At 53.7% G+C, this 14358-nt stretch overlaps 1 protein-coding gene across 2 annotated transcripts in view; it reads left to right on the forward strand.

Moving 5' to 3' along the window:
• Nucleotides 1–13682, forward strand: part of LMO1 (LIM domain only 1) — a 41797-nt gene extending 28115 nt beyond the window's left edge. For both annotated transcript variants that reach the window (XM_060605937.3, XM_060605936.3), the window contains 3 exons: nucleotides 8598–8811; nucleotides 11706–11831; nucleotides 13298–13682. In XM_060605937.3, coding sequence (XP_060461920.1) covers nucleotides 8598–8811; nucleotides 11706–11831; nucleotides 13298–13403 — 446 coding nt within the window. In that variant the 3' untranslated portion in view covers nucleotides 13404–13682. The remainder of the gene's footprint in view (nucleotides 1–8597; nucleotides 8812–11705; nucleotides 11832–13297) is intronic.
• Nucleotides 13683–14358: the final 676 nt, after the last annotated feature.

Genomic DNA, 14358 nt, shown 5'->3' on the forward strand with positions numbered 1-14358 from the left:
GCCTTCTAGCTATGTGACCTTGGGTAAGGACTTGAACCTTCCTAAGCCTCTGCTTCCTCATCCGTTGAGTGGGTGTAATCATTTAGTACCTCAGAGTTAATATGAGGATTCACTGAGATAACAGGTGGAGTGAGTGCTGAGGAAATGGGAGGGGGCAGTTTATGAAGAGGTGTCCAAAGTCCTGACTGAGAGGTCTCCATTTTAGTTCTTTTTTTTTTTTTTTTTTTTTAACGGAGGTATAACATCTATGCAGTAAAATGCAGAAGTCTCAAATGTTCAGTGCAATGAGTTTTTACATCTATGTGTGCCCCTCTAAACACCACCCAGATCAAGACCTAGGACACTTGCAGCTTCTCACCATGCTTCCTCACGCCTTCTGCCTCACCGTAATACACACCATCATTCCGACATTTCTCACCACAGATCAGTTCTGCCTGTTTGGGTGTTACATACAAATAGAATTATACAGTATGTACCTTTGCCTCTGGCTTCTTTCATTCAACATTCTGCTGTCTGATTCACCCATGTTGTTATGTGTATCAGTGTATGTGATCAGTGATCAGTTGTTATGTGCATCAGTGTTATGTGTATCAGTCTTTTTCGTGGCTGCGTATTATTCCATTGCGTGACTGCACAATAGTGGATCATCCGTTTTATTGTCCATGGCCATTTGTGTTGTTTTCATCTGTGGGGTGTTACGAAGAAAACTGCTCTGGAAATCCTTGTACGTCCCCTCTGGTGGACATAAGCTGCCATTTCTGTTGGGTGTATACCTAGGAAGAGAATTGTTGGATCATAAGACGTAGATAACTTTTCATAGCTGATTTTCTTAAGCTACTGCATCAAATCCTTTTATAAATCATGTCCATTATCTCATTTAATCCTCGGAATAATTCTTTAAACTGGGCAGTCCTCATTTAGCAGGTAGGTAAATCGAGGCAGAGCTGGGAGGTGTTGGAGCCAGAATTCAAGCTGAGGCCGTCTGTCTGAAGGGCCCACAGTCTTCGCGTCTACACAGCCCCTCTTGACCCCCTTGAGGGGCAGTGCCAGAGTGAAAGGGGTGAGTAGGCCACCACCCCCAGCCTCCCTCCCCTGGCCCAGTGGGGAGGTGGAGGCCACGGGAGCCCGGCTTCTCTCTCTCATCTCGCATGGTGAGTGCACCACCTGCAAAGGGGTGCGCAGAGGAGTGGTAATGAACGTGCTCTAGGTGCTGTAGCCACGCGTTTCAACAGTTGTTCTCGTTGGCTTTTGATTCCAAATGAGTAGGAAATGCTATTAGTTCAGGCCTCGCCTGCCGCATGGCAAGGCCCTGGGATAGAAGTGCAGTGAGACGAGAAATTGTGGAGATAAAACTGGTGTGAAATGGAGGCCTTCTCACAAGGCTGGATGTGTCCGTGTGAAATGAAGTTACTTCTGAGAAAACGAGATTTAAAGAGATTCTGCAGAATTAGATTACACTTTCAAATTTCCTCATTAAACAGGGTTGGTGCCACGGAAGGGCCACTGGCTGGCCCTGTGTGGGACCCAACTCTGCAGTTCCAGGCCCAGGTGCGGGCCCATGTGGGCACCTTGCAGGTGGCAGGGACCAGATCCCCAGAGACTGCAGACCCCTCCCCCCAGCAGCTGGAGTGGGTGTAAGAAGTGTGGGACTGACTTTCTGGATTTTCACCACCACTCCCGTGGGTCCCTGTGGGCGAAACCCAGGGGGCTCTCACTCTTCCATTTCCTTCGGAAGATGGAGTTGAGAACAGAGCACCAGGCCCCCTACTCATGGGTTTTGCTCATGTCAGAGCTTGATTTTGAGCTATGACCCATTTTTTCGAAATGTTTTTTATTTTTTTATTTTTTAATTTTTTTTTTTAACATTTATTTATTTTTGAGACAGAGAGAGACAGAGCATGAACGGGGGAGGGGCAGAGAGAGAGGGAGACACAGAATCAGAAGCAGGCTCCAGGCTCCGAGCCATCAACCCAGAGCCCGACGCGGGGCTCGAACTCACGAACCGCGAGATCGTGACCCGAGCTGAAGTCGGACACTCAACTGACTGAGCCACCCAGGCGCCCCTGGAAATGTTTTTTAAAAGGCAGTAAATGTGCACGTTATTGCTTGTGCATGGATGTGTATATTTACATGTGCACACCCATCATGCGTGTGCTCAGATGTGTGATGTGTGTTTTCGTAAAACTTCCTGAGTAGCTGCTGTATGCTAACACTGCCGGGTTCTGGAATAAAACTTGTGGAGAGAATCAGTAGACCCAGTTCCGCCTCTCGCAGCCCCGGCATACACGTATGTGATTATGTGTCAGGAACAAGTACTTGTGTGCCGTTGTGCATGTTGGTAGCCGTGTCCTGCATCTGTGCACCCTCTCTGTAACGCCTCCCTCCTGGGTCTGCCAGCTCCTCAGAGCTTAGCAGTGCATGGCCTGGCAGCAGGGCAGATGAATCCAGTACTTGGGCCCAGAAGACAGACTGCCAGGATTCAAATCCCAGGTGTGTCCCATGCTAACAGGGGCAAGCTGGAACCTTTCTCGGGCCTTGGTTTTCCCGCTGTTAAAGTGGGAATAATAATGGTGTCCATCTCATAAGGCGGTTGTGAGCCAAGCGCTTAGAAGCCGAGCGCTGCCAGCAGCGTCAGGCGTTACCTCCCTGCAAGTTGCCCTTGGCCCCGGGAAAGCCCAGCTTCCTTCCCAGAGGAGGAGAAGTGGGGCCCATGGTGAGGAAGAGAAGCCCCGGAACTGCACTGGGTCGCTGTGTTGTGCTGTGTGGACACAGATTCAGAAGCACTACTGAGACACATGCAGAGGTTATGAGCAATGCTGAGGCCACACCCACCCATGGCCCCAGAGGAGCCCGCCCTGAGCTGCCACAGCAGTCCCCTCCAACTTGATGGGTCACCGAAGTAGCCTGTTGGACAGACGGGGCTGCTTCCTTCTGCACACCTCTGCAGTGACCACTGGACTGTCCTTTGGGTATCGCTGGACTCTAGCCAGCGCCTGTGTGATCTTAACCGTGGTGGCACATTCAAATCCGTTTATTTGCCTCAAAGTGAGTGATCTTCGCTATCTGAGGGACCTGAGATGGAGCTGTGAGTAAGGTCACCCCTTCCCGTGTGCCAAATGGGGTGACACTGATCAGAGCTAACTTTTGACTGCCGGGTCCAATTAGTCCTCAGCTTCACATAGATTTTCTCCCTTATTCCTTAACTGACGGAGCCACCCAGGCTCCAACTCCCTTATTCCTCCTGGAAACTCTATGGAATAGGTACTATTTTCATGTTCATTTTACAAGAAAGAAAACTGAGGCACAGAGGAATTAAAGTCACACAAAGGCATCAGACAAACCCATATTGAAGGATGCTCTATAAAATAACTGGCCTGTGTTCTTCAAAAATGCTAGTATCTTGAAACACAAAGAAAGGCTGAGGAAGTCTTCCAGACTTAAGTGGACTAAACTGGACAAGTAAATACAATGCATGCTCCAGAATTTATTTTGCCGTAAAATATATTATTGGGGAAACGGGTAAAATCTGAATGAGGTCTGTTGGTAATAGAAGTGTTACGTCAATGATCATTTCCTGGTTTTGTTAATCGTATTGTATGAGAATGTCCTTGCTTTTAGGAAACACACATCAAAGTATTGAGGATTATAAGGCTTCATGTCTGAAGCCAACTCTCAAATGATTCGGAAAGAATATTATAGATATTATAGGGAGGTCTGTAGGGAAGGATAAAACAAACATGATAAAATGCCCATATTTAGGGAATCTACACAAAAGGTATACTGGAATTCTTTCTATTTTGCAACTTCTCTGAAGGTTTGAAATTACATCATAATAAAAAGTTAAAGGAGAAAGGAAACAAGTGTCAGAACAGGGGGAGGACATCCTGAGATGCATATTAATAATACTGTCCAGTTCTGGTGTGTCCCCCGCTGGATGCCAGACTCTCCTGTGGCTTCATATGTATGACCTGTTCTGTCCTCACCGTCATCTGTGTGGAAAGAGACCTTTATGGCTCCCATTTCACAACAGCAAGTCAGAAAGATGAGGGATTTGCTCCAGAACCTCCAGCTACTTGGAACAGTTCTCAGGCTGGAAAGTAGGCTCTCAGAGTTCAAGCTCAGTGCCCTGAGCCTCAGCCCCAGTGCTGACTCTGAGTTTTGGTCAACGGTGGGATGGGCAGGACCAGGCCTTTCTTCTGGGAGCAGCGATGGAGGGAAGGTCCTGGGACAGAAGCAAACAAGGTCCATTTGCAGGATGGAGAGGGATGCTATTCCAGGATTCCGCAGGGAGCAGATCCAGAGGGCCGAGCAGGATGTGCTGCATGTGGGAGGGAGCCTCACATGCCAGGTGGAGCTGCCAGTGGTGGGTGCAGGGGCCCAAGACATAGCTCAGAGTGACCCAGGGCTGGATGGGGTGGGCATTCCAGGGCAGAGGACTGGCTTTGGAGGAGCTCAGCCTGCTGTCCACGCTGGAGGCATCAGTGGGACTGGGAGCAGCGGGCTTGGCAGTTTGGAGAGGTCCGCGTGCCGAAGGTGAGGGGCAGCGTGGCCTGGGGTGGGTGGGTGGGGATTGCCGAGGACTTGGGTCTGACCTGGCAGACCACTTGTGGGGGTCCCTGTGAAGAGGAGGGCTTCTCTCCTGGCTGGCGGGTGGGTGCGGAAAGAGCCAAATGACCTCTGGCAGTCCCTCCTGGTCACTGGGACTGTCTGGCTTGTCCTCAGATTAAAGAGCTAAGGGTAAGTGTCTGGCAGCCGGATGAGTCAGACTGGGAGGCTGCCTCCTTCCACTGTCAGCCTGCCTGGTGTAGAGGCGGGGTAGGGGTTTGGCCGATCTCCCCTCAGATGTCATCCCCCAACACCCTGAGATTGAGGAGGAGCAAATAGGCTATGTGAACTGGTTTCTTTGGCTGGGTCCCCGCGTATGTCTGAGCTTGTGCCCGCACGTGTGGGCAGGCTCAACATCATCCATTGTAAAATATCAGTGTTTTCATGGGTGAGTAGTAATTACTGGGTAATGCTTTAAAACCTTTCCTGAAGGAGCGCAAAGCTGTTTTTTTCCTAAAGTCAGGAGTACATTAAAAGGATTACCATGTAGATTTGATTTTTAGATAACACTAAAATGGATCCCAAATGGACTTCAGCAAAGGGATGCTATCTCCTTAATGGAAAGTGCATGGCCCGAGGCTCAGCTCCCAGAGCCAGGCAGGGGAGGGAGGGAAGAGGTGTCTGCGGGGCTGACTGGCAGGCTGGGTGGGGGCTGGGGAGGCAGGGCAGGGAGGGAGAGCCCTGACCCTCAGGGGAGCATTTCACTTCATTTAGGGAGCAGAAGACCAGAGATGCCCCCTTTAAACCTCCTTGCCTTTCCAGGAGTGTTTTTAAGTCTCCTGAACTAACTCAGTGAGAGCAAACAGTATGGATGCTCCCTAAAGAAAGAAGGGGTGAGTCAGACTTCTCCCAGGACTTCAGCCTTTCTAGGCAGAAGAAGGTTCAAGGTCCCCTGTGCCCTGGGACCTCCTTAGGCAGGCTGGCCCTGCAGTTCTGTTCTCAGTGGGTGTCAGAAACTGGCAGAAGCTGTATGGTTTCTTTTTTTGTTTTAATTTTTTTTAAGTTTTTATTTATTTTTGAGAGAGAGAGAGAGAGAGAGAGAGTATGTGTGTGTGTGTGTGTGTGTGTGTGTGTGTGTGTGTGTGTGTGCGCGCGCGCGCGTGTGTGGGCAAGAGGAGAGGCAGAGAAAGTAGGGGACAGAGGATCTGAAGCAGGCCCTGTGCAGACAGCAGAGAGCCCAACACAGAGCTCAGACTCGCTAACCATGAGATCATGACCTGAGCTGAAGGCAGATGATTAACCAACTGAGCCATCCAGGCACCCCAAATCTGTATGGCTTCTTAAGAGTTCTCCAGGGCCCAGGAAGCAGAGTTCAGTACCCTAGAGCAGGGTTCCCAGGCCTTGCAGAGCACTGCTGAGGGCCAGGCCCAGCCCAACCACAGGCAGGGGACAAGGGACCTGGGGGCAGCTTGTGACTTCACGCCTCATGGCCTCCCTGGGTCCTGTAGGTTCAGGGTCCCGCCGGTGATGGAACTGCCAGCTCGCACTGCAGCTCACAGCCCTGCAGGCTCTGGGGCCTGCTAGGCGTGCTAGGGCCTGAGCTTGGAAGGCCAGCCTGTCCAGAAGCCATGCCAGAGGGAGGATAGAGCAGGACAGACACTTTTAGTGCTGGAGTCCTTCTTTATTTGGGGGTATAACCTAGTGGATCAGGTGGATCCCCTGAGTATGGCTTTTCCAGTTACTCACACACCCCCTGCTACTGAGAGCACAAGCATAGAGCCCTGGGGGGCTCGGGCCTGCTGCCAGTCCAGGCGAGCAAGGGGCAAGCCAGCCTTAGTGGAGCTATCCTAGGGGCCTGGCCTGAGATTTCCAAGTTGGTGTGCGTGTACAGGTACAGCTGTGCTGGCTGGCTGCTGCTTCCACAGGCTCTGGGGACAATAGCCCCACCCTGAGACCCACACACCTCCTCACCTCCAGCTCTCCTGACTCCTCCCCCATTTGCCCACACCTGATTCCTCCCTGTAGGCCAGACCTTGGAAAAAACACTTCAGAGCCCCCTTAGCTCTCGGGGATGCCTGCTCCCCAGCTGGCTTCCACGGCCTCCTCAGAGCTCTGTGACCAGGCTGGACCCGGCCAGAGGAGACACAGGCAGGCCTGAGGACGTAGTCATCCTGGGCCTCATCACTCTCTCAGACCAATTAACCTTTAGAGCTGCATTAAGGAAATTAGTCAGCAAGCTTCCCAGCTAACAGCCAGGCCCTGCGGGGACTGCAGGAAGGAGGAAGGCAGCCTGAGCTGCCTCTCCCCTGCCCTCACCTGTCCTGCTGCTTCTGGCGGGTCCCCTCCCCAAGAGAGACACAGGAGGCAGGGAGGACCCCCCAGGCCCAGCTTGATTAGTGGCTTACACTAGATTTTACCTTCAGACCTTCTGTGCCTTGGTTTCTCCATCATTTCTCAGAACATTTGCCTGGAAGAATTCTGAGGGCCCTTTTGACCTGACATCTGTGGGTTTTGAGACTGGGGCCCCTTGGAGGCTGGTCCTCCTCTGAAGTCGGAGGAAGGGTCACATGCCAGGAAGGGGGAAAAGAAAGGGGGCAGTGGGCCGGGGGTGGGGTAGGAGGGATGCCAGGAGGTGGGAGCTGAGCCCAGAGCCCTGGAGAGTGCTGGGGTCGCTTGGAGAGGATGGGGCCAGGAGAGGGGTAGACTCCAGAGGCTTGGTGGGGAGCCAAGGAGGCAGGAAGGGGTGGGCTGTTCCCCTCCAGAGTGGACTCCTCCACCTGAGCTCATGTCAGGGAAGGCACCCCCCACCCCCACTGCCTTCATGAGGGGCTCTCAGGCAACTCTTATAGGCACCCCCACCTGCCCCCAGCCTGGGCCTGGCTCTGAGACTCCCTGCACGTCCCTCCGAGCATAATCTTCACCACATTCAAGCCTCAGGGCTCTACACACATGTCCAGACTCAGGACAACATCGGTCCCCACCTCCTCCTCAACTTTTTCTCCCTGTGGTCACTCCTTGTGGCCCCAAGGCCAGAGGGTAGGAGGCTATGCCTCTGTGCACATGCCTGCATGCTCTGCCTGTGTATGTGGGATGTGCATGAGTGCATGCACTTGCCTACTGGGAGGTCTGCCTCTCCTTCCAGGAAGCTCCATGCTGAAATTCCTGCCCTTGTGTTTTTTCTTGTATGTTGAGAAGCACCCATGGGCCCTGGGAGCTTCCCTCCAACCCCCCCCCCCCCACCCCCCACCCTGGCCTGTCACCCTCCCTACCTTGGCTCAGAGATTCTTATCCTGGTGGGAGGAGGAAGGATTGAGAGACTCTGAACCTCCCCTCCCTCAAGCCAGGGCAGGTAAAAAGTTTGAATCTAGCCAGAAGTTTTCCTAAGGAGAGCCCCAACTAGGCCAGGCCCAGCTGCAGGCATCTGCCGGGTGACCCAGAGCTCCTGCACACCACTGGGAGTGTCATGGGGCACCCCACTTTGTTCCTGATACTGCCACAGGTCTACATGAATAAACCAAGAGGCTGTCGCCTGACATTTTAGGTTAAAATGGTCAAAGGCACAAACAATGTGAGGAAGTCTTGAGGTTGCAAAAAAGATCTGTGAGAGATCTGTTCTAGTGGACCCAAGCCCATTATGAGATTCAGTTCTTCGGGCCACTGAAGGAGCCAGTCAGATGGTGGCTGCGTGAGGAGGGTTTCAGGCCTCCTATGGAGCAGACCACACAGGAGGCGGTGGCAGGATGGACGGGAGACACAGCTCAGGGGGGCTGGGCCTTGGGGCTATGTGTGTGCCCTGCAGCACAGCAGATGCAGGGCTCCCAGCTGCCGCTGCAGCTTCTGGAGGGATCTTCTCAGGGCAGGGAACAGACTGTGCCGTACAGCTGGAAGGACAGGACCCAGGGCCAGGGGAGGAGGCTGCTGGGGAGAAAGTGAGGATGCCTGGGAACCCCTAGGAGAAGCAGTGGGCCCCTATTCCCAGAGGGATGGGTCCCAGGGCCTGGAGCCACAGGGTCCTTCCTATGTCCATCTGTCTGTCATCTGTCCATCCACAGGCGTGCCGATGCTCTCCGTCCAGCCCAAAGGGAAGCAGAAGGGCTGTGCGGGCTGCAACCGCAAGATCAAGGACCGCTACCTGCTGAAGGCACTGGACAAGTACTGGCACGAGGACTGTCTCAAGTGTGCCTGCTGTGACTGCCGCCTGGGCGAGGTGGGCTCCACCCTCTACACCAAGGCCAACCTCATCCTGTGCCGACGCGACTATCTGAGGTGGGCCTCCTGCCAGCCCTGGCTGCTCTGCTCAGAAAGCTCCCATCTCCCAGGACCCAGCAGGGCTCTGCCCCTACCTTCTGACCTAGGCCCTGTCTGTGTGCACTCGTCCCAGACAGTCCTGGCCCAGCCCTGCTCCACTGGATGCTCACGGAGCCCTGAAGACAGAGCCACACATTAACTCCCTGGCCTCCATGCCCAGCACAGGTCGTGGGCAAGCCTTTGCAACCATTGGGCACTGGAGATAAGTTTCCCTAGGGCACCAGTCTGGTTTGGCCCCTGTCTTTGCCAGGTGCTTCTGACCCACCCTGTCCCTGGAATCTGGGAAGGGACACCTCAGAGGGCTTCCTGGAGCAAGTAGGGAAGCTCTAAGTCCCCTGGGTCCTGGGTTTGAACTATGAACCTTCTGGCTTTTAACTTTCTCCAAGCCTTGGTTTGCCCCTCCTAGAATAGTATGAAGACTAAAGCTTCAGCTCACATTCCTTGGAGTTCTAACCCACCCTCCCCCACAACCTGGATCCTATTCCCTGGGGCTGTCTCCCCCAATTAACCCTCCCTTAGGCCATTTATGACATCAGCAAGGTTGGAACGAGGCCACAAAGTGGGGGCCTTGGCTGAGACCCAGCATCTACATTTGGCTTCTACACAGGCTGCTGGGTAGTGGCTGGGCCTTGTGAGGAAGGAAGGCCCATTGCATTAATTAATAGGTCAGGGCAAGGGCTTTGTGGGGCTCTCTCTGTTCACATCTGGGCCGTATGGGGGGGGGGGGGGCAGGGTTATCAACACAGTCTCTCCTACTTTGGGGAAGAGCCTAAGGTTTACCTGCCTGCACCTTCTCTTTCTTCTGCCTTCAGAAGTTGTTGTTGTTTTTTTTTTAATTTTTTAAAATGTTTATTTAGTTTTGAGACAGAAAAAGAGCATGAGCGGGAGAGGGGTAGAGAGTGAGAGAGACACAGAATCCAAAGCAGGCTCCAGGCTCTGAGCTGTCAGCACAGAGCCTGACACAGGGCTCCAACTCACAAGCTGCAAGATCATGACCTGAGCCGAAGTCAGATGTTCAACCGACTGAGCCACCCAGGGGCCCCTGCCTTCATTAGTTTTTAAGGTATAGCAGTAATCCAAGATCAGTGACCCAGTGCTCCTCACTGGGCTAGAGGAAAGGGCTGAGGCCAGAAGGAGGAGTTAAGAAAAGTTCTTTCTGGGGACTTCCCCCTTGATGACCTGGAAGGGGCCTCCAAGTCTGAAGGTTTCAGGCATCCTTGGGGGGCTGAACCTCCCAGGTTGAGGAGAGGTGTCACACCAACTGATGAGTACGAGAGGACCTAGAGAGAGGGGACCGCAGTGAAGGATGGGTTTGTCAACAGAGCCAAAGCACCCATAAGCATTCTGTGCTCTGCCAGCTACTGGAGCCTGAAAGTGTTTTTTTCTGGGCTCTGACAGAGGCCAGGGAATGACTTTGGGGCCAGGTAGGTCAGTGGGCTGGGGTGGGGGCAGACTTCCTGGGGCTGCTCAGCCCCAGATAATGGCTGTCCAGGGCCTGCCACCTCTGTAGCCACTGCTCGTTGGACTGGGGGCAGTGAAGCCCCCGCCTTGGCAGGCAGATGTTGTGGCCCAGCCTTTGTCTGCCTTAATCTGAGCCACCAGGCAGCTCAGGCTGATGAATAATGGAGCCAAGCTCATCTGCAGGCGCCTGAGCTTGAGCTGGACAAATCAGGGATTAGAGGGTCTCCTGCCTGCCTCTCAGCCCCCTTGCCTCACTCAGGGCTTGCTCAGCCAGTGTGCAGAAAAGGAGCAAGGAAGAGCTTGGCTGGCTCAAGCAATTGGAACACCTGGCCAAAGATTGGCCTGCACTGGGGAGAAAGTGTGCACCCCGCCCCTTGCACTCTGCAACCAGCAGCTAAGAGGAGGGGCGCCTGCGTGAAAGAAGCATCATTCCAGGTGTCCTGGGAACTCTTTGGGAATCAGTCCTATTTTAGACTTGGAACAGGATCACCTAGCCCAGCATCCCCATTTTGAAGAAGGATAAACTGAGATCCAGGAAAAGGAAAAAGGGCTTTAGGCAGATCACCCAGTGAGTTGGTAGCAGAAAAAGACCACCCCACAGGGTTGTTGTCACGATTAAGTGAGTTGATCTTGGGGAGCACCGCAGTGGTTCAGTTGATTAAGCGTCCATCCTACTCTTGATTTCAGCTCAGTTCATGATCTTGGGGTTCGAGACCCGCCTAGGGCTCCACGCTGGGTGTGAAGCTTGCTTAAGATTCTCTCCCTCTGCCCCTCCGCCCACTTACATGCGCTCTCTCTCTTAAAAAAAAAAAAAAAAATAAGTGAGTTTATCTTGTAAAGCCCTCAGAACAGTGCATGGCACATAGTAAACACACACTGTTATAGGTGTTCACTAAATGATCCATGACCGAGAGTTTATAGAAGTTCTCACAACAAGCCTGCAAAGGATGTATTTCAGTGTCCCTGTTTTACAGTTGAAATAAGTGAGGCTCGGAGACTCATGACTTGCCTGAAGGCAGGCAGACTGCCTCTGAATTCCCACTTGTGTGAATCTGGAGTCTTCGCTCAGGGCCCAGCCCAGTGTTCTTCCAGTGGCCCTGGGTGCTAGCTGAACCCCGGTGGGAGCCGGGGAGGGGGCTTTGCCAGCCCAGCCCAGGGATGGGCGATGTCATCCAACCCCTGGAGTCCCTACACTCCCCTCCCTGGATCACTGTGCCGATTTCTCCAAAGCCTGATCTCTTAGCAGAATCTAGATGCTGCTGTCTGTGCTCCTTCCCCCTTGCCTAGGCCCACCTGCTAAGCCCACAGGAGTAGGGACCAGCGGGGCCCTGGGCAGAGGCAGCTCCCCTGTCCCCCAGCCCCCTGAACCCTCTGCACCTTTCCCTTGGCAGGCTTTTTGGCACCACAGGAAACTGCGCCGCCTGCAGCAAGCTGATCCCAGCCTTCGAGATGGTGATGCGGGCCCGGGACAACGTATATCACCTCGACTGCTTCGCCTGCCAGCTCTGCAACCAGAGGTGAGTGCTGAACGGGTAGCAGACCCCACATTCTCACCAGACCCTAGCCGATGCCTGCTGGCACAGACCAGGAGTGCTGTGGGCATGTACATGCAAATGTGGGTCCTGCTGTGCATCTGGTGGTACGTCTGTGCTGTCCTGAGCATGCACGTGCATGCATGTGTTTTGTGTGTGCCTGAGCCCTGGAGCCAAGTGTGTGTCCTCCAGCACTGTGTGTGCATATTTGTAGGGCACAGATCTGTATGAATATAATGGGTCTTGCGTCAGCGTACTGTGTGTGCACGCTGTGCCATGGACGTGTATGTATTTGTAAATGTCCCTGTACAAGGTAGGTATGCATGTGTGCTCTGTGAGCAGGTGTGTGCATGATGGAGTATGCACGTGCACACATATTGAATGTGCACGTACAAGGGTTCTGAATGCATGCCCTGTGCCCTTGTGTATGTGCCATATGTATGTGCATGCATGTACATTTCAGTGAGAAGGTGTTCCCAGACCCGGCAGGTGAAATCCATTATGGGAATGGCTACTCACTCTTGTGATTCTGGTTCCAGTCTGCCTCCTTTCTGGTCTTTGGCCCCTATACAGTGTCCCAGCCCTGTGGGAGGCCCCAGGGACCTAAGGAGCCAGAACCCTCTGGAGCCCATGTCAGGAAGGAGCTAATACAAGTGTTCCCAGAGGATGAGGTCCAGAGGGAACGCTGAGGGGATAGCTGGGGACTTGGCCAGACCCTCTGTTACCAAGACCTCGGTGAAGTTGCAGTGCCACCTGGTGGTTGGATTGGAATCTGCTGGGACTGGGCCTATGACCCTGGGTCCCACTAAAGGCCTAGCCACCTGGGGGACATCTTTGGGGAAGGGCTAAATCCTCCAGTACTTGAGGAGGGCCAGGGGGTGGGGGCAGCAGCAAGGCCTTCTTTAGGTGGGAGGGAAGATGGTGGACAGAGCCACCTCCTCCTGGAAGGATGCTCCTCCAGGAAACCTACAGATTCTGTTCAAGAGTACCCTTCACTGAGTCATCCTCTTAAGTTGGGGAAGGGAACAGAGGGATGGAAAAATCAACCATATTGCCCCTTTCTCCTTCCCTACTTCTACCTCTCTCCTTTCTTGGTCTTTTTCTGTCTCTTTGTCCTTCTCTCTCTTTCTCCCTCTCTGGGACTGGGGTAGGCTATTCCTATACCTTCTCACCGACCCCACCCCTCCATGGAGACCTGACTGTGGCCCAGACTTGTCTGTCTGTCCTACACCCCAGACTGCAGGGCCTGGCTAAGGACTAGGCTGACCCAGGGTGATTGACCAGGTTCGCTATGAGACTTTTGGGGATCCCTTCTGGAAAATTCAAGGAGCAAACTCTCCAGGACCTCAGTTCTCACATGTCCACCTCCTGGGCTGGGCTGGGCCTGTCTGGAGCCTCCACCATCCACTGGGACCCCTCCATGGCCTCTTTCTCCTGCTTGGATTTTCCAGATTTTGTGTGGGAGACAAATTCTTCCTGAAGAACAACATGATCTTGTGTCAGATGGACTATGAGGAGGGACAGCTCAATGGCACCTTTGAATCCCAGGTTCAGTAATGCCCGGCGCCTGGCCTCCAGGCCCGTCTGTCCGTCTGCCTGTCTGCCCGTCTGCCCGTCTGTCCACCCGCCTGGCCGGCCAGCCACTCTCCTGCCGATTAGAACTCCTCCGTCCTCGATGGGAGGGACGGCCCTTCCTCCGCCGCCCGTCTGTGTGTGACCCCTCCTGGGGCCAGGCTGGGCCTGTACAGTCTGTCTTCTGTATATAAATGGGAACATTTATTTTATGAGAAATGTAATGCGATTTTATTACTGGCGTGGATTAAACTTATGAATGTTTCCGGGGAGGTTACTGTGCGTTGATCACATGACTAACACAGACCTAGGGTCCCTCCCCTCTGCCTGGGAGCAGAACAGGGCCCTCCCTTTGACCCCTCCAGAGCAGGGTGTGGAGCAGGGCATGGGGCTCCAGCATGTGCTGTTGCTGGGTAGAAGGTGGAGGGAAGGGGACAACTCCAAGTATCCCACAGCCAGGGGTGGGCTCTCCCCTGGCAGAGCATATACCCTGGCTCCCAAGATACGGAGAGGCATGATGAAACCCTCCCTTCCCTGGGTTCCTGTGTTACATCCCTCCACTGAGACCCCCAGCCAGGAACCCAGCCCTGACCTCCCCCACAGCAGGACCCCAAATCCTGAGCCCCCTACCATGGGAATACCATTCTTAAAGCCCTCTTCCCTTTCAGGGTGATGGACAGCGTTTGCTGTCTCCTCCCTGCAGCTTGGGCCTGACCTGGGGCCCGCCTTTCTGCTCTTCTGGGTGAGCGAGAACAATCCTGCTTGCCTGTATTCAGCCCACACAGGCTAGAGGCTTTCATTCATTCATTCAGCAAACCTTAATCCACTCTGTCTCATCCCCATGCTGCAAGCACCAGACATGCGGATGAATCATGGATCGGACACAGTCTCTGCCCTTGAGGAGGAGGGAGAAAGCCAGGAAAAGAAATGGAGCACATCA

Source organism: Panthera onca, chromosome D1, assembly GCF_046562875.1.
Source record: "Panthera onca isolate mPanOnc1 chromosome D1, mPanOnc1 haplotype 2, whole genome shotgun sequence".
Taxonomy (NCBI): domain Eukaryota; kingdom Metazoa; phylum Chordata; class Mammalia; order Carnivora; family Felidae; genus Panthera; species Panthera onca.